At 33.9% G+C, this 25,769-nt stretch overlaps 2 protein-coding genes, 1 long non-coding RNA gene and 2 pseudogenes across 3 annotated transcripts in view; 1 reads left to right on the top strand and 4 right to left on the bottom strand.

Moving 5' to 3' along the window:
* The window catches only part of LOC125826183 (uncharacterized), a 37,592-nt gene that overhangs the window by 8,159 nt on the left and 3,664 nt on the right, over window positions 1-25,769 (top strand). Inside the window, exons 2-3 of the long non-coding RNA XR_007442930.1 lie at window positions 11,149-11,231; window positions 18,141-18,189. This is a non-coding gene — a long non-coding RNA (uncharacterized LOC125826183). The remainder of the gene's footprint in view (window positions 1-11,148; window positions 11,232-18,140; window positions 18,190-25,769) is intronic.
* Window positions 2,832-5,092, bottom strand: LOC125826179 (flavonoid 3'-monooxygenase CYP75B137-like). Its single transcript, XM_049505497.1, has 2 exons — window positions 4,139-5,092; window positions 2,832-3,452 (listed from the first exon to the last, which is right to left on the bottom strand). Exons 1-2 carry the CDS (start codon window positions 5,090-5,092, stop codon window positions 2,832-2,834), a joined length of 1,575 nt encoding a protein of 524 aa, XP_049361454.1.
* On the bottom strand, window positions 9,299-11,454 carry LOC125826157 (flavonoid 3'-monooxygenase CYP75B137-like; annotated as a pseudogene).
* Window positions 16,158-18,355, bottom strand: LOC125826156 (flavonoid 3'-monooxygenase CYP75B137-like; annotated as a pseudogene).
* LOC125826147 (flavonoid 3'-monooxygenase CYP75B137-like) lies at window positions 22,826-24,814 on the bottom strand. The gene is made up of 2 exons (XM_049505461.1): window positions 23,846-24,814; window positions 22,826-23,446 (listed from the first exon to the last, which is right to left on the bottom strand). The coding sequence occupies exons 1-2, from the start codon at window positions 24,812-24,814 to the stop codon at window positions 22,826-22,828; spliced, it is 1,590 nt and encodes a 529-aa protein (XP_049361418.1).

Below are 25,769 nucleotides of genomic sequence, written 5' to 3'. Positions count from 1 at the left end.
CAACTAAGAAAAACAACTATTAAAAAAATATAATGGCTACATCATAATAGAAGAAACAAAGAAATTAATTGATATCATGTAGTAAAGCCCTCCTCACTCTCGTTTTTCTTGCAAAAGTATTGTTTGTATGAAAAGAGAAAAAAAAAATCATATATATTTCAAGTGAATGTATGTGTAATATATAAATTCATTTTAATAGTGAAAAGTTGAATGAGACATGTATAAGATTGAATTTTAATTTTCAGTCATTCTAGAGAAACATTTTTGTGATTCACATTTTGGCGGTAAAACGTGCCTCCGAGTAACGAATTACAAAACGTTACTGACAAAAATGTTTTATGTCTATTTATTCTGTCAGATCTTTGTGCTTTTTTTTTTTGAATAAAATATAACCTAAAACATTACTGAGAAATACATTTATGCTAGTTTTGTAAAATTTTTAAAAACATATTATTTTGGTGAATTGATTTTAATAATGACTTATTTTGATTAAAACATTCTAGAAAAATATAATATTCTAAATAATAGTTATTATTAATAACATTGTAAGGGTGTATGACCTACTGGAATAATAGTTATTAAGAAAATATGTAAGGGTGTATTAATCTATTGGAATTATTGACATTTAAATGTAACTAATTTATTTTATAGCGTTAACCCATAACTTATCCATAAATCTATACGCATGCCTCCATATTTATGTGTAGTTTATACAACTTCAATTACATTTTTTAATTCCCATAACTTTCTTTATTCATACTAAAAGAGAAGAATTTAAAAACCTGCATGCAATATTTTATTAAATAACACTGATAACTGATAAGTCTCAAGAGATCTTGATATAGTTAAGTTATAACCAATTGTGTATCTATGTTAAGGAAAGCATTGACAGACTAAAAGGACTCTATAACTTAGTTTTTATTCTTTTTGTATGTTTTCATTTTTAGTTCATAGCGCAAATAATATGTCAGATTAAGTATTTGGAATAAACGTGAGAAGCACGTTCCCAAAACTAGTTCTCTAAAAGGACGCCCATTTCTTCTAACTTGGTAGCATCCACAATGTAGTCCTAATTAGGAATTTGAGAGTTTTGTTTAGAGGGAAAATATGTGAGGCACAAACGGTACATTATCAATTGTGTGAGCCTCTTTTCAAGTTGAGTTAATTTTATGAGGTTATTTCTCTCGATATTTTGTATCTTTTATTTATGTAGTGAATTGCTCATATCCTTTTGTGGATCAGGTCAATTGATTGAACCTTTTTAACTATTTATGTCTCTTTTGACATATTTCTCATTTATCTTCTCATGGTTTTCTTGCTTTGCTAGCTTCCGCATGATACTGAGTTATTTCAGTCATAATTAGAAGAAAACATCACTCATCATCATATATTATTAAAAGTGGGAAGCTCAAAAGTGAAAAGTTGAATTACCATTTTACCTTTACACTAAATAAACATTTAAAATTTAATCTTAATATCTTAATAAATAATAAATATTTTAATTGTATAAAGGTAGCATTAAAAGTCCAACAACTACAATTTTAAAATATAAAATTTATTAATAATTATTAAACCAAGTAAATAATATTAGATGCACTGAAACCGAGTAAATAATAGATGATTCATTTGCCGGTAATTATTATAGTAGCATATTTCTTAATAGTAAGTACCTTTTCTCATTCCAACATTTATTAGTTTGAAGCTTCTACCTGTTATATGGATGATTGGTTCATCTACCAATAATTATTACTATAACATATTTTTTTTAATACATAGTAATTTAGATTACAATCCTTTCTCAACATTTCTTAGTTTCAAGTTTTAGTCAATTACACAATTTATTCATTCATAATCATTAATCCTTCGTTATTTGACACCATAGTGTCAAATCACATAATCTCTGTCCAATCTTTCTTCTTTTGTCGGGCAAAACATTTTCTTCTGCAAATTTTATCTATTTTTTTCTAAGTTTTTTTTTTTACTTTCAATGTATGAACCTCAAAATATTTTTGGATGTTCTTTTGAAATTTGATTAATGATTTGAAATTTTGCAGTTGGAATAGACCGTTTGCAGTCTAAAGGTGTTCATATTTTCGTTCCGTCAAAGACGATGTCACCAGAGGTTTTTCTTCTCTACTCAAATATACATCTGCTCTGTTTTTAATTTTTAAACAAGAAACTAAAATAGTAGTATTAGTTTTGAGGGATATTTGAATTTATGTTCCCTATTTTGTCGTTACAAATAACAATACAATATACATCTTTTTTATGATTTTGAAGGAAAATATAGAGGCTAGGATGCAAATTGTTAAAAGATATAGGATGAAATGTAATTGAAAAAAGATACAAATATATATTAGGGGCACAAAACACAAAAACCTTACTACTTTTAAGTTATTGTTGATCAATTGGTACCAGCTTCACTATATTTGTAGTCGAATCATATTTCCATGTTTGTCATGATTTAAGTACTACAATCATTTTCTTTTTAAAAAAAAATTGATAACAGTTTCTTGTGTCATTATAATGAATCAAACATCGAGTTGTTCAAGAATGACTAAATATTCTTTGAAAAATAAAAGAACTCAGTATGTACTTTGATTTTTGAGTATGATTGTAAGGAAATATTCACAGAACATTTTACTCTCTTCCTTTATCCTATTCAAAATCTGTAAATTATAAACAGTTTTATTTTAATAATTTGGAATATACGTGCAAAGCACGTGTCCAGGACTAGTTATCTATAAATAGGAAACTTGAGAGAATTATTCAATGCTCATGAATATTTATCTTTAAAAGACATTAGCACATAACAGTGATACTTTTTTATCTTACTCATACAATGTTGGATTGAACAATCTTGGAGTAGGTATAGCTACCAGAGGCATTTTCTTCTTCAAAGTAATACCAAACTTCTCTTTAAGGTCTAATGTCTTTCCTTCGGGCAATTTCCAATCGAAAGAATGAATGAGCGAAGCCAATGAATACATGAACATCCTCTCTGCCATGGCTATCCCCGCACACATTCTTCTGCCAGAACCAAATGGGAAATAGCTGAAATCATTTCCACTATAATCCCATTTATTGTGCAAAAATCTCTCCGGATGGAACTCTGTTGGATTTTTCCAGATGGAAGGATCTCTGTGTATAGCCCATACATTTACGAAAATATGAGACCCTTTAGGAACAGTGTATCCTCCAACAGTGACTGTCTCACTAGGACAATGAGGAGCCAAGAGTGGGAGAGCTGGATGTAGACGCAAGACTTCTTTCATCACTGCATAGAAATATGGTAACTGTTGAATATGAGACTCTTCCACTATGTTATCTTTTCCCACAACTGTATCCACTTCTTCTTGTAATTTCCTCAAGATGTCTGGTTTGTTCAAAATTTCAGTCATGGCAAACTCAACCGCGTTGGAGGTTGTGTCAGTTCCACCGACAACCAAATCCTGTCCATAGTATTTGTGAATTTATTATCATGTACAAGTTTTTATTTGTAGAACTGTATATTGGAGTTCAGTTCAAGGTTCACAGTTAAGTCTTCACATATTATCTGATGCTAAATTTGCCGACTCTATCCTTAAGTCAGTCCAATAACATGGTAGCAACTAACAGTTCAGAACATGAATATACGAATCTAATATTTATTACACAATAATTCTTCAATACATTTATGATCCTAATTTTAACTTTTATTAGCATTTGATCCTCTTATTAATGACTAATATCATTATAAGCCAATTTTTCATCCGTTAACTTCCTAACTGGTAAGGAGATGAACTATTACAAGTAAAATGCAAACTTTGTAACCAGCACCACATGTAATGAAAGTGAATTTTCCTACCAGAAGAACCCAACCAACAACCCAGGACATGAATTTACGAATCTGATTCTTCTGAAATTTATTTCCCGTATGCCACAGTGATTTTGATCCTTATAATATAAAAAAGAAAACATCTGCCATCATGATCAGTGTAACTGTGTAAGCTAATAACTAATCCATATAGATGAGGTATGAATGGTTGCATCTTGGCTACTCAATAATAATGAAGTGATAACTGGGGAGAGGATGATTTCTTTTTGGTTCATTTGGAAAAAAAACAAATTTAGTAGAATGCACAACTGATAAACATACCATAAGTAAGGCTTTGATTTCAGTCATAGTCAAAGGCATTTTGGGATCTGCTTCATCTTTCAACTTCAGCAAAACTTGCAAAAAGTCTTTGCTTTCTTGGCCAACACCATTTCTGTCCAATTTTTGTCTTTGATCAATTATGCTCTCAAATATCTTATCAAATCTCTTTAAAACCACCTTCATCTTCTTTATAACACCCTGGAAATCAAACCAGGTCAAGCCCGGGTAAAAATCGGAAAGATTGGGAATACTGACCAACTCAACTATCTCAGTCACAACATGCCTAAACTCAGCTCCAAGACTAGCTCTTTCCCCACCCTTCACCGTGCCACCCCATAACATGCTTGTAATAACATTAAACACAGTCAAGAACATCTGTTCACCAATGTTCACAGGTAAACCCTTCTGACTATACAAGTAATTGATCGATTGTCTAAGCTCCCTTCTCCTTAGTGCATAAACAGAATCTAAACTAGAACAACTAAGCATATCGCGAACACAAAGCTTCCTCAACATTCGCCATTTCGGTCCATAAGGACTCCAAAGTAAGTCATTGATACCATATGAAAATTCTCTTCCAGCAGCAGACACATCTCTGTTTGCAAAAATGGTATCTTTATCCTTAAGAACCTCGCGAGCTAAAGCAGGTGAACTAATAATAATCCCAAGTTTTTTACCAAGCCAGAGTCTACAAATGGGGCCATATGTTTGGGACAGGGATGCAAAATAGGTGTGAAGTTCAGGATCAAGAGAGAGGAGATTACCTATCAATGGAAAGGCTTTAGGCCCTGGTGGCAATCCCTTGTTTGAGTTTCTGATGAAAAACAAAAGGAACCATAGTAAAGCTAAAAACCCAAGAAAATAGGAGATAAACACCCCCTTTTGCTCAACATTGAGTTCTTGAAGGAGCCATGGGAATGAATCAAAAAGGGGTTTGAGGAATTTGAGAGACATCTGAAGCTTTTGCACTGCTAAAAGATTTTATTTTTTTATTTGCTGAAAGAATGATATGAATATAAATAGACCAAAACGAAGCAGAGTCACCTCCTAAATCTCGTGATGTTAATTGAAATGGAGAAAGTACTTTGTTTAGTATCATAAGAAACTTGGAAAGGAGAAATTTTTTGTTTGGCACGTTGTTCATCACTCAATTTTCAGCAAGAAAATCGTTTCTTTTTTTGGATTTATCGCCAGCAACTCTTTCACCATCATGGCCTCAAATATCCAATCAGATGCCCTTCATCTATTTAACATCATAGATATAAAAAATAATTTTATCTTATTTGTGTAGTATAAGATTGATAAGAATCGAGTTACTTGAATAAACAAGAAAAAATAATGTGCAAGCGAAATTATAAAGATTAAAGACATAAATTGATATATAAAATTTGAGAATAAAATCTCAAATTTCAAGAAAAGTACTAAAAGCCTAATTGATCTTAGTATTCAAAATTAACGCATTAAAACTAATTATAATCCTAATTGAATCAATTCAAAAATTTAGATCAAAAGTTAACTAGACTCCTATTTCGAAGAAACTAGAGACAATAATTAAAAGAAGACTAATTAGCCGAAGGAACGAGATATTTCCGATGAAGATAAAAAACTAATTTGGTGGACCCATGCAATGAAAAAGAAGCAGAGATATCTTTCCAGTCCCCATTCATACTGTTACTGTGTTGATTTAATGGAAATCGATATTTAACCAAGAGCCCTAAATGTTTAGGACTAACGGTTGACGAATAGTTAACAAAACCAAAACTTTCATTTTTATTTTTTTAAAGGAATAGCAGTTGAATGACTCTAAGAATTAAAGCACTAGGTTCTGTTACTTTGTGAGGTTTGCTGAATGAATGTTTCAAGTGGAGAATTTTTTTTTTTTTTAATTTACATGCCTAAATATCTGCTATTCCTAAATTTTATATCTGGAAAATATGCTACATTAATTTCTGTTATCTCCTACATATGGAAAGAAATTGAACTATCATTATTAGAGGCGGAGCAAGAACTAGAAGTTTGGGGGTTCTAAATAGAAGATTGATGGTAGAGTTTGAACCCACAATACTAGTCCGAAAGACATTTCTACCTCCCCTTCCTTTCCACTGAGCAGTCAAACAATTTTGTTATAAGGGGTTCATAAGTTAATATACATATATATTTATTTAATTTTCTAATACAATTACATGATCTACAAAAAAGCTAGTGAATTCATCCGAATCCACAACCCCACCTAGCTCCGCCTCTGATCATTGAACAAATAATTAGAGTTATTACATTATAACTATTAGAATCTATCGAACATGCTAACATATAGAAGTATTTGATGTTCATTAATTTATACCATTGAACTGTCAAGAGAGCTGCAAGACATGTTTTAGAAGTTCTGAAGCCATGTTTTGCAGGAAGACAGTTTGATTATTGAAGTGATTCATGCTGCTTTTAACATCAAAAATGAAATTGCTTAAATTTTTTTTTGGCTCAAATCTCCTCATCTCAGCAACTTATATATAAATATATATATAGTAAAATTAATAATTTTTTTGTTAAATATACTTCTTGTTTAATGCAATAATGACTCTAGCTAGTCAGTGATCCCAAAGAGTCATGGACTCATGGTCTTCATAACAAAGTGACCAGTTAATTATCTAATTGATTATGATATTATGGGTAAAAACTATGTCATAAATGTCACTCTTGTAACACTATATCCTTAGAGGACCAAATCAATGATTAGTGAAGATGAGAGTATGAGGACTAAGGGAGTCAATTTTTTCCTTATGTTAGGTAACTTAGTACAAAATTTTAGCATCATCATAAAGTCTTTGTATATATGTTGTTGTAAGATAACTGATAAGTTTCAAGAGATCTTGATATAGTTGAGTTGTAACCAATTAAGTATCTATGCTAAGGTGCACATTGATAGACTAAAAGGACTCTATAACTTATATTTTTATTCTTTTTGTATGTTATCATTTTTAGTTCACAGTGCAAAGAAAGTATAATATATTATATCAAATTTATCATTTACAATATGTTATATTAAGTTTTTGGAATAAACATGCGAAGCATGTTCCCAAAACTAGTTCTATAAAAAGAGGCTCATTGCTTCTAAATTGGTTGCATCTGTAGTCCTAAGGGCTCTGAGAGTTTTATTTAGGGGATGATTTATGTGAGACACAAGTGGTACATTATCACTAGTGTGAGCCTCTTTTTAAATTGAGTTAATTTTGTGAGGTTATTTCTCTCGATATTTTGTATTTTTATTTATATAGTGGATTGCTCATATCCTTTTGCGGATTAGGTAAATTGACTGAACCTTGTTAAATATTTATGTTTCTTTTGACATATTTCTCATTTATCTTCTTACCCATTGTCTTCCTAGGTTGCTTTGCTAGTTTCCGCATGATACTTGATTATTTCTGTTATTCTGGAGTTGATGTTAAGTATTGATGATTTAACAAACTTAGGAATCCAACAAGGGACCAGATCCAGGAAAGGGTCTTCTGGTATTGGGACTAACGAAAAGGGAAATAAATGAATAAACTCAGCATGAGGAATATTTGTTTGTCATCATCAAAAAAGGGGAAAATGTTATATTCTAGGTGTTTAGATGATCCTCATCACAAATGCAAGGACCTGGTCCTTGGCAGAGTACTTCCGTCCAGATTCAAAGTGGTGCACAACTGTAAAGCTATCTTGTCAGGTTGGTTGGTGAGATGTGCAGTGTACTTCACCAATAGGAAGGGCGGACGAAGTTATTTGTTTAAGTGGTCAAAACCTTTGTTGGTAACTGATATATACAGCAATAAACAAACAACATTATTCATTCAAGAAGAGAGAGAGCTAGCAAGTCTTTTTCAAGAACTCAAGCATCAAAGAACGCAGCAAGGGACCTGGTCCCGGAAAGTCTGCGTACGAGAAAAGGACGAAGAGACAGCTGTCAAAAAGCTGCCAACTCTGATGTGGTTGGTGCACAACTTTTCATAACAGCAGGCTCTCAGCCAATAGCCTCGTCCCAAGGAGTTTGTGTCCTTTTGATAGTCTCTTCTCCAAAACACAAACTCAAGATTTGGCAAACAAAGTTGTGAATTTTTGAAAATTCATAAGCTCAAAAAGAAAAGGCCATCTTCAAGGAAGAACAATGCTCATGCTCAACAAAGGGACCTGATAGAGTGCTGAAGCGTCTTTGTTGAGTTGGAGCTTTGTGTCTATCATTTTATAAGGTTCATTTCAATAGACACAACCTTAGTTTTTGCTTCTTGAAAATTCTCAAGTACACAAGCAAAGACCCATTTTCGTGAAGTATCCTCCAAAAGAGCAACATGGACCTGATAGAGCTGCATTTGGCACAGTTGTCTTAGGATTCATACTTCAGTGCTTATATTGTAAATCTGCTCCTAATATGTAAAGGAATCAGATCGTTTGTTCTGGTTGTAAAAGGTCTAAATCGGTTAGAGTTAACTGATTTAGTGGGCAATGTTGTATCTACTCAGTCAAATTCTAAATCATCTAGGAGCTAGTTGATTTAGTGGGCAGTGTTGTATCTACTTAGTTAAAGTCTAAGTTATCTAGGAGTGATGGCTTAGTGGGCAGTCTGGTATCTGCTTAGGCTCAGTAAGTAATAGGCGTATTACTTAGCATTGAGATTAAGAGGTTAATCTCGTTGGTGGTGTAATCTGTGTTTCACTTTTGCTTGAGAAGATTAGTGAAAACAGGTGAAAATCCTGTGTGACATGTCGTAGTTTTACTCCCTTGAGCAAGGAGGTTTCCACGTAAACTGTTTGTGTTGTTTTCTCTTCATTGTTTACTCTTCATTACTGTTCTTGCTGTGTCAAGGGACCTGGTCCGTTGACTGATAGTGGACGCATATATTCTATCAATTTAAGTCAAAATTAAAAGAAAATATCAGTCATTATCTATAAATAGGAAACTTGAGAGAATTATTCAATGCTCATTAATATTTGTTTTTGAAAGACATTAGCACATAGAGTGGGTTTGGAGAGAACTTTCACTGAGAGAGAAGAGAGAAGATAATGGTTCTTTTCGCTTTGAATCAATTTCAAATGGATCCCATTTCCATAATACATCATACAAAAGACAAAATCATCATACAGAACACGACTCTCTACTCATACAGAACACGACTAACACATTTTTATCTTACTCATACAGTGTTGGATTGGACAATCTTGGAGTAGGTAAAGCCACCAGAGGCATTTTCTTCTTCAAAATAATACTGAACTTCTCTGTAACGTCCAATGTTTCTCCTTCGGGCAATTTCCAGTCGAAAGAATGAATGAGTGAAGCCAGTGAATACATGAACATCCTCTCTGTCATGCCTATCCCTGCACACATTCTTCTTCCAGAACCAAATGGGAAATAGTTGAAATCATTTCCACTATAATCCCATTTATTGTCCAAAAATCTCTCTGGATGGAACTCTGTTGGATTTTTCCAGATAGAACCATCTCTTTATATAGCGCCATACATTTATGAAAACACGAGATCCTTCAGGAACAGTGTATCCTCCAACAGTGACTGTCTCACTAGGACAATGTGGTATCAATAGTGGAGCAGTTGGATGTATGCGCAACACTTCTTCCATAACTACATAGAGATATGGTAATTGCTGAATATGAGATTCTTCCACAATATTATCCTTTCCCACAACTGTATCTACTTCTTGTTGTAATTTTCTCAGGATGTCTGGTTTGTTCATAATATCGGCAATGGCAAACTCAATCGTGTTGGAGGTTGAGCCAGTTCCACCGAGAACCATTTCCTGTCCATAGTACTTGTGAAGTTGTTATCATGTTCAACAATTTTTTAACTGTAGAACATGGTAGCAACTAACAGTTCAGGACATGAATATATGAATCTAATATTTATTACTCACCCATCACAAAAATTCGTCAATACATTTACTATCCTAATGTCAATTTATAAAGCATTTGATCATCTTATTATGACTTATATCACTATATTCAAATTTTTCATCCGTAACAGCCTAGCATGTAAGGAAATGGACTATTTAAAGTAAAAAACTTTGTAACCAGGACCACATGTAATGAAAGTAATATTGCAAGCAGAAGAACGCAACCAACAGCCCAGGACATGAATTTATGAATCTGATTCTTCTGAAATTAATTTCCCATATGCCACAATAATTTTTCTATACATTTACAATCCCACTATCAATGTCATTTAATATGAAAAAGAAAAGATCTGCCATCATGATCAGTGTAAGCCAGTATGAATGGTTGAAGACAAATGCAATCTTGGCTACTCAATAATAATACAGTGACTATTTAGTAGAGGAAGATTTCTTTTTGGAACAAGCAAATTTAGTAGAATGCACAACTGATAAAACATACCATAAGTAAGGCTTTGATTTCAGTCATGGTCAGATGTATTTTGGGATCTGCTTCATCTTTCAACTTTAGAAAAAGTCTGTGCTTTCGTGGCAAACACCATTTCTGTCCAATTTTTGTCTTTGATCAATTATGCTCTCAAATATCTTATAAAATCTCTTTGCCAACACCTTCATCTTCTTTGTAACATCCTGGAAATCGAACCAGGCAAAGCCGGGGTAAAAATCGGAAATATTGGGAATCTGACCAACTCAACTATCTCAGTCACGACATGCCTAAACTCAGCTCCAAGACTAGCTCTCTCCTCACCCTTCACTGTGCCACCCCATAACATGCTTGTAATCACATTAAGCATAGTCAAGAACATCTGTTCACCAACATTCACAGGTGATCCTGCCTTGTTATAAAAGTAATTGATCGATTGTCTAAGCTCCCTTCTCCTTAGTGGATAAACAGAATCTAAAGTAGAACTACTAAGCATATCGCGAACACAAACCTTCCTCAACATGCGCCATTTCGGTCCATAAGGATTCCAAAGTATGTCATTGCCACCATATGAAATTTCTCTTCCAGCAGCAGACACATATCTGTTAGCAAAAATGGTATCTTTATCCTTAAGGACCTCGCGAGCTAAGGCAGGAGAAGTAATAATGATCCCAAGTTTTTTACCAAGCCAGAGTCTACAAATGGGGCCATAAGTTTGGGAAAGAGATGCAAAATATGTATGAATTTCAGGATCAAGAGAATGGAGATTACCTATCAAGGGTAAAGCTTTAGGCCCTGGTGGCAGTCCCTTGTTTGAGTTATTGATGAAACACCAAAGAAGCCATAGTACAGCTAATATACCAAGGAAATAGGAGGAAAATATACCCTTTTGCTCAACATTGAGTTGTTGAAGGAGCCATGGGAAAGAATCAGAAAGTTGTTGAAGAATTTGAGAGACATCTGAAGCATTTGCACCGCTTAAAGATTTTATTTTTTGATTCTGCTGAAAGGTTGAGATAATTTATATGAAGACAAAAAAAGCAGTACGATGAAAACGAAGTAGAGTCACCTACCCTGAATCTCGTGATGTTAATTGAAATGGAGAAAGTACTTTGTTTGGTAGTATAAGAAACTTGGAAAGGAGCTGTCACACCCCAAATCCGGATGTGATGGCACGTGTCCATTTTCCACCGGACACGTCAGCCTAACCGAACCACAACGATAGAGAAATAGAAATACGAGAATAAAAGATGATAAATAAGCGGAAGACTTTAATTAAGACTCAACACTACCCAGAATTTGGTTGTCACATGTACAAACCTCTAAATACAGAATTCGAATAAAAATATACAAGTCTCAGAGTATAGTTCTCGAATAGAACAAAACTGAAAGTAAAGATAACTTAAGGGCACGTCTGGAATGAACCGCTACCTCTCGAGTATGTCCCGAAGCTCAATCTGCTAAAGAAAATACTAAGCCGAATCTGAGAGAGCTATCAACCTACACAATTGTGTAGGAGCAAGGGTGGGTACCGAAAACCACAGGTACTCGCAAGTAACTCTAAACTAAGCAAAACTAGCAGCTATAAACAACTCCTTTCAATCCCAACCGAACCACCGAAACTTCAATCTAGCAGCAAACCAACCAACCTATACTAAACAGATCATATTCAACAGCCAGAACCAACAGTATATCCTTATCAACCTCAGATCAACAAATAAGAGCAAGTAGATCAAATTCCACATAAGAAGGGTAAACTGATACAATCCACACATCACTGACAAAGATAAGACAAATGAGATGCAAAATGCAATAATGATGTCATGTAGTCGTGATGCATGTCTGTCCTACGATACACATCTGTTGACGTAATCAGTCCGCATTGAATACTCAAATCAGAACCCATGGGGGCCACACATGGACCATGTATCACCGTCGGAACCGGATCCCATCGGCATCCAAATCGCTAGCCGGAGCTAGTCTCAACTGTGTCTCATATTCATCCATCCTCATATCAATGTCTCAGAACTCATGCAACAGATAGTTCACACATGGGATGAATAATGAATATGCACATGTCATCAATCACAATCATATCACGATCACATCATAGTATTACACATCATCTGTCTCAATCACAACCATATCACAACCACATCATAGTATTACACATCACCTGTCTCAATCACAACTATATCACGACCATATCATAGTATTACACATCACCTGTCTCAATCACAACCATATCACGACCACATCATAGCATTACACATCACCTGTCTCAATCACAATGTCTGTATCAATCATAGCCTACTCATGCTCTTCTATCCCCTCAATATCAGTTATCACATGACTTATTCAACAAATTCAAGTCACATATAACACATTTAGCTCGTTTTATTCCCCATCTTTCATTTACAACAATTTCAATCAACAAATAAAACCCATCCTCAATCCCCATTACTCCCCAACACAATTAGGAAAGTAGTCATGCGTAGTCTAAGAGTTTTACAAAGTTTAGAAGCCACTTGCCTTAAAACGAACTCCAAAAGTTACTTGACTTGAGCCTTTCCTTTCAGAGTATAATCCGGATCACGATAATCTATTCAAACAATTATTCACAATCACAATTCGAGTCCAATGACACCAAAATCAAGAAATTTAGGGAAAAGGGGCAAAACGGTCCAAAAGTCTCATACCGGAAAACGATACCCAAATCTGAAATTTTTTTATGTAAAATTATCCTTAAAGTATTTGGAAGCTAATGGTGAAAACCAATTTGAAAACGGAGTTGAAATCAATTCACAAACTCAATTTGAAGGAAAATCCACGTTCTTGAAGAAGCCTAAAATATTCGGATCCGAAACCCCGACTCGAAAATGAAATATCTCTTAAAAAAACATCTTACCCATGCTTAGATAAGTTCAAATATGAAATTTCATCAAAAACGGAGTTAAGATCGACCTTGAAATTCTCAATTTATCAAACTTTAACTTTACCGGGAAAGTCCAAATTGTACGCGGTTAATATGATGAAAATAATCAATGAATCAATAATTTTATGTGAAAATCAGTTTACCCATAACATAAGGATCGTAAATATACCTTTTTCATAAAAAAGGGAGTCCAAATCAATAAAACCCCAATTTTTTCCAAGATATTTACGGATAGGAAAAAAAACCAGATAAAAAAATTATGAGAAAATGTCGAATTGAAGATTGAATACTAACCCTCATATTAATTCAAGAAGAAACCCATAAGAATCACTCCATTCCGATCTCTAGAACTCCCGATATGCTCAAAATACCAAATGAACACAGTCTGAGATTTTTATAACAGTACATGGCTGTTATGCACCAGAAAAACAGCAGTTAATCTTTCACTAAAAAGGCCGTAATTTCCTCATACGATAGTGAAATGACCCGATTCTTTTTGTAAATGTCTTAAATAATGATACGGACCTGTTCGTTCAATCGGAGCTCAATTTCATGCTCGTTTGCCCAGTCAAATATTATTTCTACTCGGTAAACAATTATTTCTTATTTGCGATAAAAGTCCAATCTCGGGTTAGCGAAAATGCACCAAAATTTGCAGATAAGTCCTATAATTCATGCTCAAAATTTCAGAACCTTCGGAATAATTTTTCGACCTTGAAAACTAATAATGAACCCTTTAGTTGTCACAATTTGCTGAAATAGTGTCAAAGCATCCAAGAAGCTTAAAAGCTCACCCAAAACTCATTTGGCACTTCCCGAACACAAACCAAATATGCTACTAGCTTGAAAATGACATTTCGGACTGAATGAAATCTTCGGAATTTGAATTCGAGGTCTCCTTGACCCGGTATCCGATAAGGCGTCAAGAAACTAACTTTAGGCTCAAAAACTCGAAACGCACTCGGGGCCTCTAAAAATTCAACCAAGACTCATTCTAGACTTAGAATCACCCCCTGAATCCAACGGTGCCCTCGGAATTCCATTTCGAGCACCGGAACCTCGTTTGTTGACCAAAGTCAACTCTTGATCAAAATTTCACAATTTTAGCAACTTAGGACCTCAAATCTTCGTTTTAACTCCAAATTCGACTCCATAAATTCTCATAGACCCATTTCGACATTCTAAAACTGCTGGAATCAACGGAAATTCGATTCGAGTCTCGAAACTCCAAATGACTCGAAGTAGCACTTTTAACCAAACTTTAACTCTTAAAAACTCAACTTTCCAAAAACTCAACTTTTCATCAATTTTCCTTCAAACCAACTTCGAAAATACAACAATTAGGACTCAAGGCAATTATCGGGAGGGGTAAAACGGTCATTTTATGAAAATTTCCAAAAATGACCTTTAGGGTCATTACAAGAGCAAAGTTTGTTTGACATGTTGTTCATCATTCATTTTTCAGCAAAAAAATCGTTTCTTTCTTTGGATTCATCGCCAGCAAAATTTGAACTCTATGTTGTAAGAATACTGATAAGTTTCAAGAGATCTTGATATAGTTCAGTTATAACCAATTGTGTACCTATGTTAAGGTAAGCATTGATAGACTAAAAGGACTCTATAACTTTCTTTTAGTATGTTTTCATTTTTAGTTCATAGCGCAATGAAAGTCATATAATAAATTATATCAAATTTATCATGTACAATATGTTAGATTAAGTTTTTGAGATAAACGTGCGAAGTACGTCCCCAAAACTAGTTTTTGATGATTGAACAAACTTTGAACCTGGTCCCAGTAAAACTGAGAGTTTCGTACAGTAAAAACTACAACTATCCAAAAGCCTGCATCTGCAGGACCTGTTGTGGCTAGTGCGCGTCTCCCATAGCACAACAGGCTCTTAGCCAATGAAATTGCTTTGTGTGTTTGTGCCTATCCTATAACATGCCTATTCTCCATTGACACAAAGCAAGTTTTTGCATTGAAAAAGTTTATTAAAAAAGCAAAACCCTCTCAGCCGCGGAATATTGCTCAAGAACAGCCGAAGGACAAGATGGGAGTTATCGTCGTTCTTAGTTGTTGCTAGGGTGTATATTTCAGTGGTCAATCGTGTAAGATCTATTCCTAAGTTATAAAGGAATTATACCGTTTGAAGTTCTTGTTGAGCTTTCCAATTCTTAGCTAGAGTTAGCTATGTTGGGTTGTTGAAGTCTAGATCGACTAGAGTTAGTAGGTTTAGTGGACAATAGAGTTATTGCTTAGTTTTTCCTTGTAACAGAGTTGTTATAGTGAGGGGGAAGGGATTAAGATTTTAATTCCTAGGTTAAAAGAGTTTGTAATCTGAATGTTGCTCCGTTTTTAGTGGAATGGAGTTTGTGGTGAAATCCTGTGAGACAGGTAGTAGTTTTCTCCTCCCTTGAACAAGGAGGTTTCCACGTAAAATTCTTGTGTCTGATTTACTTTGAGTTATTTTTTTCGCATTGTTATTTTGTCAGGGGACCTGGTCCATTGATTGTTAGTGGATGCATACATTTATATCAAAGACATTTTTTCCCCTCCAAATTTACCACTAAACGGAGTGTCTAGCGGTCTTTTATTAAAAATAAAAAGATATCAATAAGGATAAATACAAGCAAGGGGGGCTAGGCATTACCATACAATTCCTAATGAAGTACCTTACCTTACAATTCTTTGAAAGACATTAGCACATAACATTGATATATTTTTATCTTACTCATACAATGTTGAATTGGACAATCTTGGAGTAGGTATAGCCACCAGAGGCATTTTCTTTTTCAAAGTAATACCAAACTTCTCTGTAAGGTCTAATGTCTCTCCTTCGGGCAATATCCAATCAAAAGAATGAATGAGTGAAGCCAGTGAATACATGAACATCCTCTCTGCCATGGCTATCCCCGCACAGATTCTTCTGCCAGAACCAAATGGGAAATAGTTGAGATCATTTCCACCATAATCCCAGTTTTTTTGCAAAAATCTCTCTGGAAGGAACTCTGTTGGATTTTTCCAGGTAGAAGCATCTCTATGTATGGCCCATACATTTATGAAAACACAAGATCCTTTAGGAACAATGTATCCTCCCACAGTGCATATTTCACTAGGACAATGTGGCACCAGTAGTGGAGCAGCTGGATGTATGCGCAAGACTTCTTTCATCACTGCATAGAGATATGGTAATTCCTGAATATGAGACTCTTCCACAATATTATCTTTTCCCACAACGGTATCTAGTTCTTGTTGTAATTTCCTCAGGATATCGGGGTTGTGCAATAATTCAGCAATGGCAAACTCAATTGTGTTGGCGGTTGAGCCAGTTCCACCGACGACCATATCCTGTCCATAGTATTTGTGAAGTTATTATCATGTATAACAATTTTTTAATTGTAGAACCTTATATTGGAGTTCAGTTCAAGGTTCACAGTTAAGTTACATATTATTTGATGCTAAATTTGCCGACTCTTTCCTTAAGTCAGTCCAATAACACGGTCGCAATTAACAGTTCAGAACATTTATGATCCTAATTTTAACTTTTATTAGCGTTTGATCCTCTTATTATGACTAATATTACTATAAACCAATTTTTTATCCGTTAACTGCCTAACAGGTAAGGAGATGGACTATTTAAAATAAAATGCAAACATTGTAACCAGTACCGCATGTAATGAAAGTGAATTTTCCTACCAGAAGAACGCAACCAACAGCTCAGGACATGAATTTACGAAGCTGATTCTTCTGAAATTTATTTCCCATATGCCACAATGATTTTTTGATCCTTTTAATATAAAAAAAAATAAATCTGCCATCATGGTCATTGTTAGCTAATAATTGATCCAAAAAAATTAAGGTATGAATGGTTGATGACAAATGCAATCTTGGCTACTCAATAATAATGCAGTGATAACTGGGGAGAGGATGATTTCTTTTTGGAAAAAGCAAATTTAGTAGAATGCACAACTGATAAACATACCATAAGTAAGGCTTTGATTTCAGTCATGGTTAGAGGTATTTTGGCATCTGCTTCATCTTTCAATTTCAGCAAAACTTGCAAAAAATCTTTGTTTTCTTGGCCAACACCATTTCTGTCCAATTTTTGTTTTTGATCAATTATGCTCTCAAATATCTCATCAAATCTCTTTGCCAACACCTTCATCTTCTTTGTAACACCCTGGAAATCAAACCAGGCCAAGCCCGGGTAAAAATCGGAAAGATTGGGAATACTGCACAGTGCAGCTATCTCAGTCACAACATGCCTAAATTCAGCTCCAAGGCTAGATCTTTCCTCACCCTTCACTGTGCCACCCCATAACATGCTTGTAATCACATTAAGCACAGTCAAGAACATCTGTTCACCAACATTCACAGGTGATCCTGCCTGGTTATAAAAGTAATTGATCGATTGTCTAAGCTCCCTTCGCCTTAGTGCATAAACAGAATCTAAAGTAGAAGAACTAAGCATCTCGCGAACACAAACCTTCCTCAACATTCGCCATTTCAGTCCATAAGGAGTCCAAAGTATGTCATTGACACCATATGAAAATTCTCTTCCAGCAGCAGTCACATCTCTGTTAGCAAAAATGGTATCTTTATCCTTAAGAACCTCGCGAGCTAAGGCTGGTGAAGTAATAATAATCCCAACTTTTTTACCAAACCAGAGTCTACAAATCGGGCCATAAGTTTGTGAAAGATGCAAAATAGGTATGAAGTTCAGGTTCAAGAGAATGGAGATTACCTATCAAGGGCAAAGGTTTAGGCCCTGGTGGCAATCCCTTGTTTGAGTTACTGATGAAACCCCAAAGTAAGGCTAAAAAAATAAGAAAAAAGGAGAAAAATACAACCTTTTGCTCAACATTGAGTTGTTGAAGGAGCCATGGGGAAGAATCAAAAAGGGGTTTGAAGAATTTGAGAGACATCTGAAGCTTTTGCACAGCTAAAAGTTTTCTTTCTTTTTTTTGCTGAAAGGATCAGATGAATATAAAAAGAGCAGTAGGATGAAAACAAAGCAGAGTCACCCCTGAATTGAAACGGAAAAAGCACTTTGTTGGTATTATAAGAAACGTGGAAAGCAGAGTTTGTTTGGCATTTCGTTTATCATTCAATTTTCAGCAAAAAAAGGCATTCTTTCTTTGGATTCATTGCCTGCAAAATTTGAAGTCTTTGACAATCACGGCCTCAAATATTTAATCAGATACCGTTCATCTTCTTTGCTGAAGAAGAAAGACTCAATATTGAACGTATAATAGGTAAAAAAATATTATCTTTTCTTGATTTGTCAAAAATGGTAAGTAAAAAGAGACAAGTAACAAGTTAAAATTGGAAAAGTAAAAAGGGACAAAGGGAATAACTGTTTAGCAATGAAGAGGCATACACTTAAAGTTGATTAATGTGCAGATAGTTAGGATGCATGTATAAGAATATTGCCAAGAAACTTTCTTTTAACAGTTTTTATAATATAATAAAGGACAAATTACTTAACTACACTTATTTACTTACTTTAATATTTATTTATCCCTACTTATTTCAAAAATTTCAAAAATCCCTTATTTACTATGTATCCCGCATGTATCCTGTGAACAACGCTATGTATCCCGCTATGTGAAATGTATCAAACGGTATGTATCCCGTGCACAACGCTATGTATCCCGCATGTATCCCGGCACAATGCTATGTATCCCGCTATGTGGAATGTATCAAACCTAATGTATCCCGCTATGTGGAATGTATCAAACCTAATGTATCCCATGCACAACGCTATGTATCCCGCAAACATCATTTTTAAGGAATTTTTGGTAAATAGAAAACTAGAAGGGATAGAATGTTATTTAGTACTTATAATATGTGGTTCCTATAATTTATACTATAATAAATGCACCTTTACAGTATTTTGAATTTAAAGGATAAATTTTGAACTAGTTTTTATCTTACAAACAGGAAGCTCATGTCTGATGTGCATTCTGGAATAGACGTACTGAACTTTGTTGGTAATTCAGGCACACTTGAATTGCAGATACAAACTGTATAGAAACCTTTGAATTAATTTCAAATGGATCTCATTTCCATAGTTCATCATACAAAACACGACTCTCATATATATATATATATATACTAGTTTTGGACACGTGCGTCACACGTGTATTCCTATCAGTTAATACATACTTTCAAAACATAAATATTATTAAAACATGTGTATGGGATTCAATATTGAATTAGAAGAGAAAAAAAAATACAAACTGATAATTAATATTTATATATGTTAAAGCGATATTGTAGTTGAACTTGAAATGAATGGGCAAGACAACAATTATAGTTTAAAACTAATTGTTGAAGTTATAATTTGACTTTGTTTCTTTCTGTAAAGTCTGTTTTGTATAACAAGAAGTAAAATTATCAACTAAGGTATAGTAACATTATAATGGATTTTTAATCTCACTTATATTTAGCGTGAATAAAATCATTTGACATAAGCCTCCAAATGGATATATATGTATTGTGAAAGTAAAAGTATTTCTTACTCAATATTTAAAAATGTCGACCATCATATTTGAACTTCAATACTTTATTTGGGGACATAAAGTGTGTATTTTATTTTAAAATTAGAGGAGAGGTAGAATGAAGAATAAGAAATGACAACAAATTTAAAGAAAAAATCAAACTGAAAAACTGGTATTGCTTGAGTGACAAAAGCAAGCCGGGGTTATATTTTTTTGGCTTATCAAACCAACGTATACCTATTCTTTCTTTTATGACTTCCAGAAGAGAAATTATAGTATTGCAATATTTTTTATATTTTTGATTTTGCGATCATTGAAAGCAATCTTCAGTGACACAAAGATCTCCCTACAACAATCTTCATTACGATAGAAACGCGGGACATAAAAAATCAAACAAAAGGCAAAGCCTTATTCCTGTTTACAGAAGAAAGAAAAAGTTGTAATATATTTTATATACATACTATTCTCAAATATATCCAAAATTAACTCAAACAATAAAAAAAAGAAATATATTTACATAAAAGCGAGAAAGAAAACATCATTTGCATCACTAAACACCATCCACTGCCTTCACCGCAAAAGTTAATGTGTGAACTTCAAAAGATTAGAATTTCATACGTTGTTTTTTCTCATAACCTACCTGAATAAACAATTAAATGTATAATTATATGCAATTATAGTGTGTAATACATAAAGTATAATATATACAAATCCTAAATAATATAATTTTATAAAGCAAGAATTTGCACATTACTAAATATGAGATTGTAAAAATGCATCAACAAGTTTCTCAATTTAGTTGACGCAGAAGAGGTAAAATATAATACCAGCACTTCAACACTAAAAAACATATGAGAACTAAAAAAAAAAAAAAAATTATAAAGAAGAATTGTATACCTAATTTGTAGATGTAGAAACTATCCTGTCACTTGAAAAATATAACTTCAATTCATTTAAAAATGAATTGAAGTATCTTGAAGCACTATAACTTTTGTTCCAAAATGATTTGAAAGTCCAAAATATCAATGCTTTACAAAAATGATAGGAGTGATTCTGTTAAGAAATTACCACAGAGAAAACAACAAAATAGGGAAGCTATCATCATATATTATAGCTGCTTGTAATCTTGATGCCACCAAAGCTGAGAAAGAAAAAATGACAAACATAAATACAATTAAATGTGATATACATATAAATCATGAAATCTAAAATTAAAATAATACGAAGAGATCAAATAAAAGTAAGGATTTGGCAATTAGCAATTGTATAACTAACCTTTAATCATACGCTTGTTTGATATTATTCAATATCTGTATTTATAAATTTGAAAAAATCATCTTCATTCAATATAGGCAAATGAAGAGACAAGAGTTCTAAGAAATTAATTTATGGAAACGAGGGTTTTGAAAACTGATACACATCTTTTTCTCTTCCATTTTCTTTAATGTCTTTAATTTCACATTTAATTGGATAATGTATTTAAACATTTTTTTTGGACTTCTTAAAACAACGATTTAGTTTGGAAAGGTCTTAAAACAATGTTAATGGTTGACTATGATAAATAATGTAATGTGACTTTTCATATTTTTTCCAGTTTTTTATGATATTCAGCAAGCTTAGAGGTAATTAAAGTTTAATATCTAATTAATAATTAATGAGATGATGTATATTTTTTTTATTTAGTGTAGGGTATAATGGTAATCAAACTTTACACTTTGGAGCTTCCCACTTATAATAATATAGCGAAAATGCATAAGTACCCCCAACCTATGCCCAAAATCCCTGAGACACACATAACCTTTACTAAGGTCCTATTACCCCCCCCCCCCCCGAACTTATTTTATATATAATTTTCTACCCCTTTTCGGCCTACGTGGCACTATCTTGTGGGCCCAGTGCGTGTTGACAATTTTTTCAAGGATAGTGCCACGTAGACCCAAAAGGGGTAGAAAATTAATTAAAAAATAAGTTCGGGGGTAATAGGACCTTAGTAAAGGTTAGGTGTGTCTCAGGGATTTTGGGCATAGGCTGGGGGGGTTCTTATGCATTTTTCCAATAATATATGATATGATGATATATGATATATATGTGTTGCGGAAGCCGAATATATAGAGAGTGATGAAATCACAACTGCTATATCTAAAGGTAGCTAATAAATAGTAGATGAGACAACAATAAAAAGAACACCAGGAATTAACGAGGTTCGGCAAACTTTTGTTTTCTTTTGCCTACTCCTCGGACACAACCAACCAATATTTATTTCACTCCAAAAGATTACAAGTGAAATACTACAAGAGAGAAAGAAGATCAAATGTCTTTGAAGATGAGAAGGCAAGTGAGAGGTGTGTCACAAATGAATTAGGAACTAACTATTTATAGGAGTGAATTCTTCCTATTGATGTCATCCATGACATCATAATGTGTCAAAATGTCAAGATTTACCTTGTGAAACCATTTTATGGTTCACCTAAATTTCACCTACAAAAGATGTTATCTTGACGTTTGTACCAATGAAAAATTATCTACCTAACTACCAAATCTTCACATTAATTCATCTTTGAATCTTGTCAAATTTAACAATATGTTCTCTTTTCTCATGTTTATCTCCGTTCATTTTCTATATGAGTTTATTATGCTAAATGAAATTATTTGGAACAAATGTGCAAGGCACGTTCCAAGAAAGCTAGTCCGATAATTAAGGACAGGGCCAGTAATACTAATGCAATCTCATCTCCTCAGACCTCAGCAATACTGCAGTAGTGACCAAAGTTGGTTTGAACATTGAACAAGAGAAAGAAGAAAGTGACATTTCTTACATAGTAAAGAAAATGCACAGATACGACATAATACATAATACGACTCTCAACATATATATATATATATATCTTTATCTTACTCATACAGTGTTGGATTGGACAATCTTGGAGTAGGTATAGTCACCAGAGGAATTTTCTTCCTCAAAGTAATATCAAACATCTCTGTAAGGTCTGATGTCTCTCCTTTGGGCAATTTCCAATCGAAAGAATGAATGAGCGAAGCCAGTGAATACATGAACATCCTCTCTGCCATGGCTATCCCCACACAGATTCTTCTGCCAGAACCAAATGGAAAATAGTTCAAATCATTTCCACTAAAATCCCATTTATTGTCCAAAAATCTCTCTGGACGGAACTCTGTTGGATTTTTCCAGATAGAAGCATCTCTGTGTATAGCCCATACATTTATGAAAACACGAGATCCTTTAGGAACAGTGTATCCTCCCACAGTGCATGTTTCACTAGGACAATGTGGCACCAATAGTGGAGTAGCTGGATGCATGCGTAATACTTCTTTCATCACTGCATAGAGATATGGTAATTGCTGAATATGAGACTCTTCTACGATATTATCTTTTCCCACAACTGTATCTACTTCTTGTTGTAATTTCCTCAGGACATCCGGTTTGTGCATAATTTCAGCCATGGCAAACTCAACTGTGTTGGCGGTAGTGGCAGTTCCACCGAGAACCATTTCCTGTCCATAGTACTTGTGAAGTTATTATCATGTACAACAATTTTTTAATTGTAAAACTGTATATTAGAGTTCAGTTCAAGGTTCACCGTCTTAATTCACAGTTAAGTCTTCACATATAATCTGATGCTAAATTTGCCGACTCTTTCTTTAATGCAGTCCAATAACATGGTAGCAACTAACAGTTCAGGACATGAATATATGAATCTAATATTTATTACACATCTTCCACAATAATTCTTCAATACATTTACAATCCTAATTTTAACTTGTATTAGCATTTGATCCTCTTATTATGACTAACATCACTATAAGCCAATTTTTCATCCGTTAACTACCTAACAGGTAAGGAGATGTACTATTTAAAGCAAATTTAGTAGAATACACAACTGATAAACATACCATAAGTAAGGCTTTGATTTCAGTCATGGTCAGAGGCATTTTTAAATCTGCTTCATCTTTCAACTTCAGCAAAACTTGCAAAAAGTCTTTGCTTTCTTGGCCAACACCATCTCCCATCTCAGCATTTCTATGCAATTTTTGTCTTTGATCAATCATGCTCTCAAATATCTTATCAAATCTCTTTGCCAACACCTTCATCTTTTTTGTAACACCTTGTAAATCAAACCAGGCCAAGCCCGGGTAAAAATCGGAATAATTGGGAATACTGACCAGCGCAGCCATCTCAGTGACAATATGCCTAAACTCAGCTCCAAGACTAGCTCTTTCCTCACCCTTCACTGTGCCACCCCATAACATGCTTGTAATCACATTAAGCAGCGTCAAGAACATCTGCTCACCAACATTTACTGGTAAACCCTTCTGACTATAGAAGTAATTGATCGATTGTCTAAGCTCCTTTCGCCTTAGTGCATAAACAGAATCTAAAGTAGAAGAACTAAGCATATCGCGAACACAAACCTTCCTCAACATGCGCCATTTTGGTCCATAAGGAGTCCAAAGTATGTTATTGCCACCATATGATAATTCTCTTGCAGCAGCAGGGACATCTCTGTTAGCAAAAATGGTATCTTTATCCTTAAGAACCTCGCGAGCTAAGGCAGGTGAAGTAATAATAATCCCAACTTTTTTACCAAGCCAGAGTCTACAAATTGGGCCATAAGTTTGGGAAAGAGATGCAAAATAGGTGGGATCAAGAGAATAGAGATTACCTATCAAGGGCAAAGGTTTAGGCCCTGGTGGCAATCCCTTGTTTGAGTTACTGATAAAACACCAAAGAAACCATAGTAAAGCTAAAAAACCAAGAAAACAGGAGAAAAATACAATCTTATTCTCAGCATTGAGTTGTTGAAGGAGCCATGGGAAAGAATCAAAAAGGGATTTGAAGAATTTGAGAGACATCTGAAGCATTTGCACCTCTAAAAGATTTTGATTTTGCTGAAAGAATGAGATGAATATAAAAAGAGCAGTACGATGAAAACGAAGTAGAGTCACTTCCCCTGAATCTCGTGATGTTAATTGAAACGGAGAAAGTACTTTGTTTGGTAGTATAAGAAACGTGAAAAGGAGCAATGTTTGTTTGGCATTTTGTTCATCATTCAATTTTCAGCAAAAAAATGCTTTCTTTCTTTTTTTGGATTCATCGCCAGCAAAATTTGAACTCTTTGCACAATCATGGCCTCAAATATCCAATCAGATACCCTTCATCTTCTTTGCTGACCAAGAAAAACTCAATATTTTTAACATCAAATATATAAATTCAGTAAGAATTAAAGCTTTCAAAAAATTTCTCCTTCTTTCGTTCACTGGAAAGCAAAGCAGTAGGTTATTTTTTCTTTTCTGATGGTAAAGGGAATGAAGCTTTTTTTTTTGGTATTTCAACACGAGTACTGTGAGTAGTAATCTTATCATAATTTTTGTTTTATAACTTTCATGATTTATAAAGTGAATGATTTACCGAAATGTTTTGAACTTGCATAAGGGACAAGTCTTTTACTTGATATGATACCGAAATAATTATTTGAGATGAACTCATTTTTATAAGATATAATTATTGATACTTGAGATATGATTACCGGTATCAAAAGAGTTTAACATTTACTTGAGAAATAGTATTTTGACATATGTTTTGATTAAAGTTTTGTATATTATGATTTGATAAGAACTTGAATGTCTTATACCAGTTTGAAATGTTTCTACTAATTACAAAGAAAAGTATAAATGGGAGTAGACCTTGATGAATCACGTAGCTAACGGCAAGTTTGTTAGACCTGGTGCACCTTGTAGTTATAGATTACCGATAAAGCTCTTGACAGTGGGAAGGTAGAACTAGCATACCGTTACCGATATCCCTCGAGTAGGGATC

This window comes from Solanum verrucosum, unplaced genomic scaffold (assembly GCF_900185275.1).
Source record: "Solanum verrucosum unplaced genomic scaffold, falcon-dt-bn FXZP01000060.1, whole genome shotgun sequence".
Classification (NCBI taxonomy): domain Eukaryota; kingdom Viridiplantae; phylum Streptophyta; class Magnoliopsida; order Solanales; family Solanaceae; genus Solanum; species Solanum verrucosum.
This window is presented reverse-complemented; position numbering and strand designations above follow the sequence as displayed.

What these genes read in the sequence shown, in the direction of transcription:
- LOC125826179 (XM_049505497.1), bottom strand. Translation starts at nt 5,092, where the DNA reads ATGTCTCTCAAATTCCTCAAACCCCTTTTTGATTCATTCCCATGGCTC. An exon ending in AAATCAAAGCCTTACTTATG is followed by an intron (nt 3,453 to 4,138) that starts GTATGTTTATCA and finishes TACTATGGACAG; the next exon opens with GATTTGGTTGTCGGTGGAAC.
- LOC125826147 (XM_049505461.1), bottom strand. Translation starts at nt 24,814, where the DNA reads ATGCTTCAGATGTCTCTCAAATTCTTCAAATCCCTTTTTGATTCTTTC. An exon ending in AAATCAAAGCCTTACTTATG is followed by an intron (nt 23,447 to 23,845) that starts GTATGTTTATCA and finishes TACTATGGACAG; the next exon opens with GAAATGGTTCTCGGTGGAAC.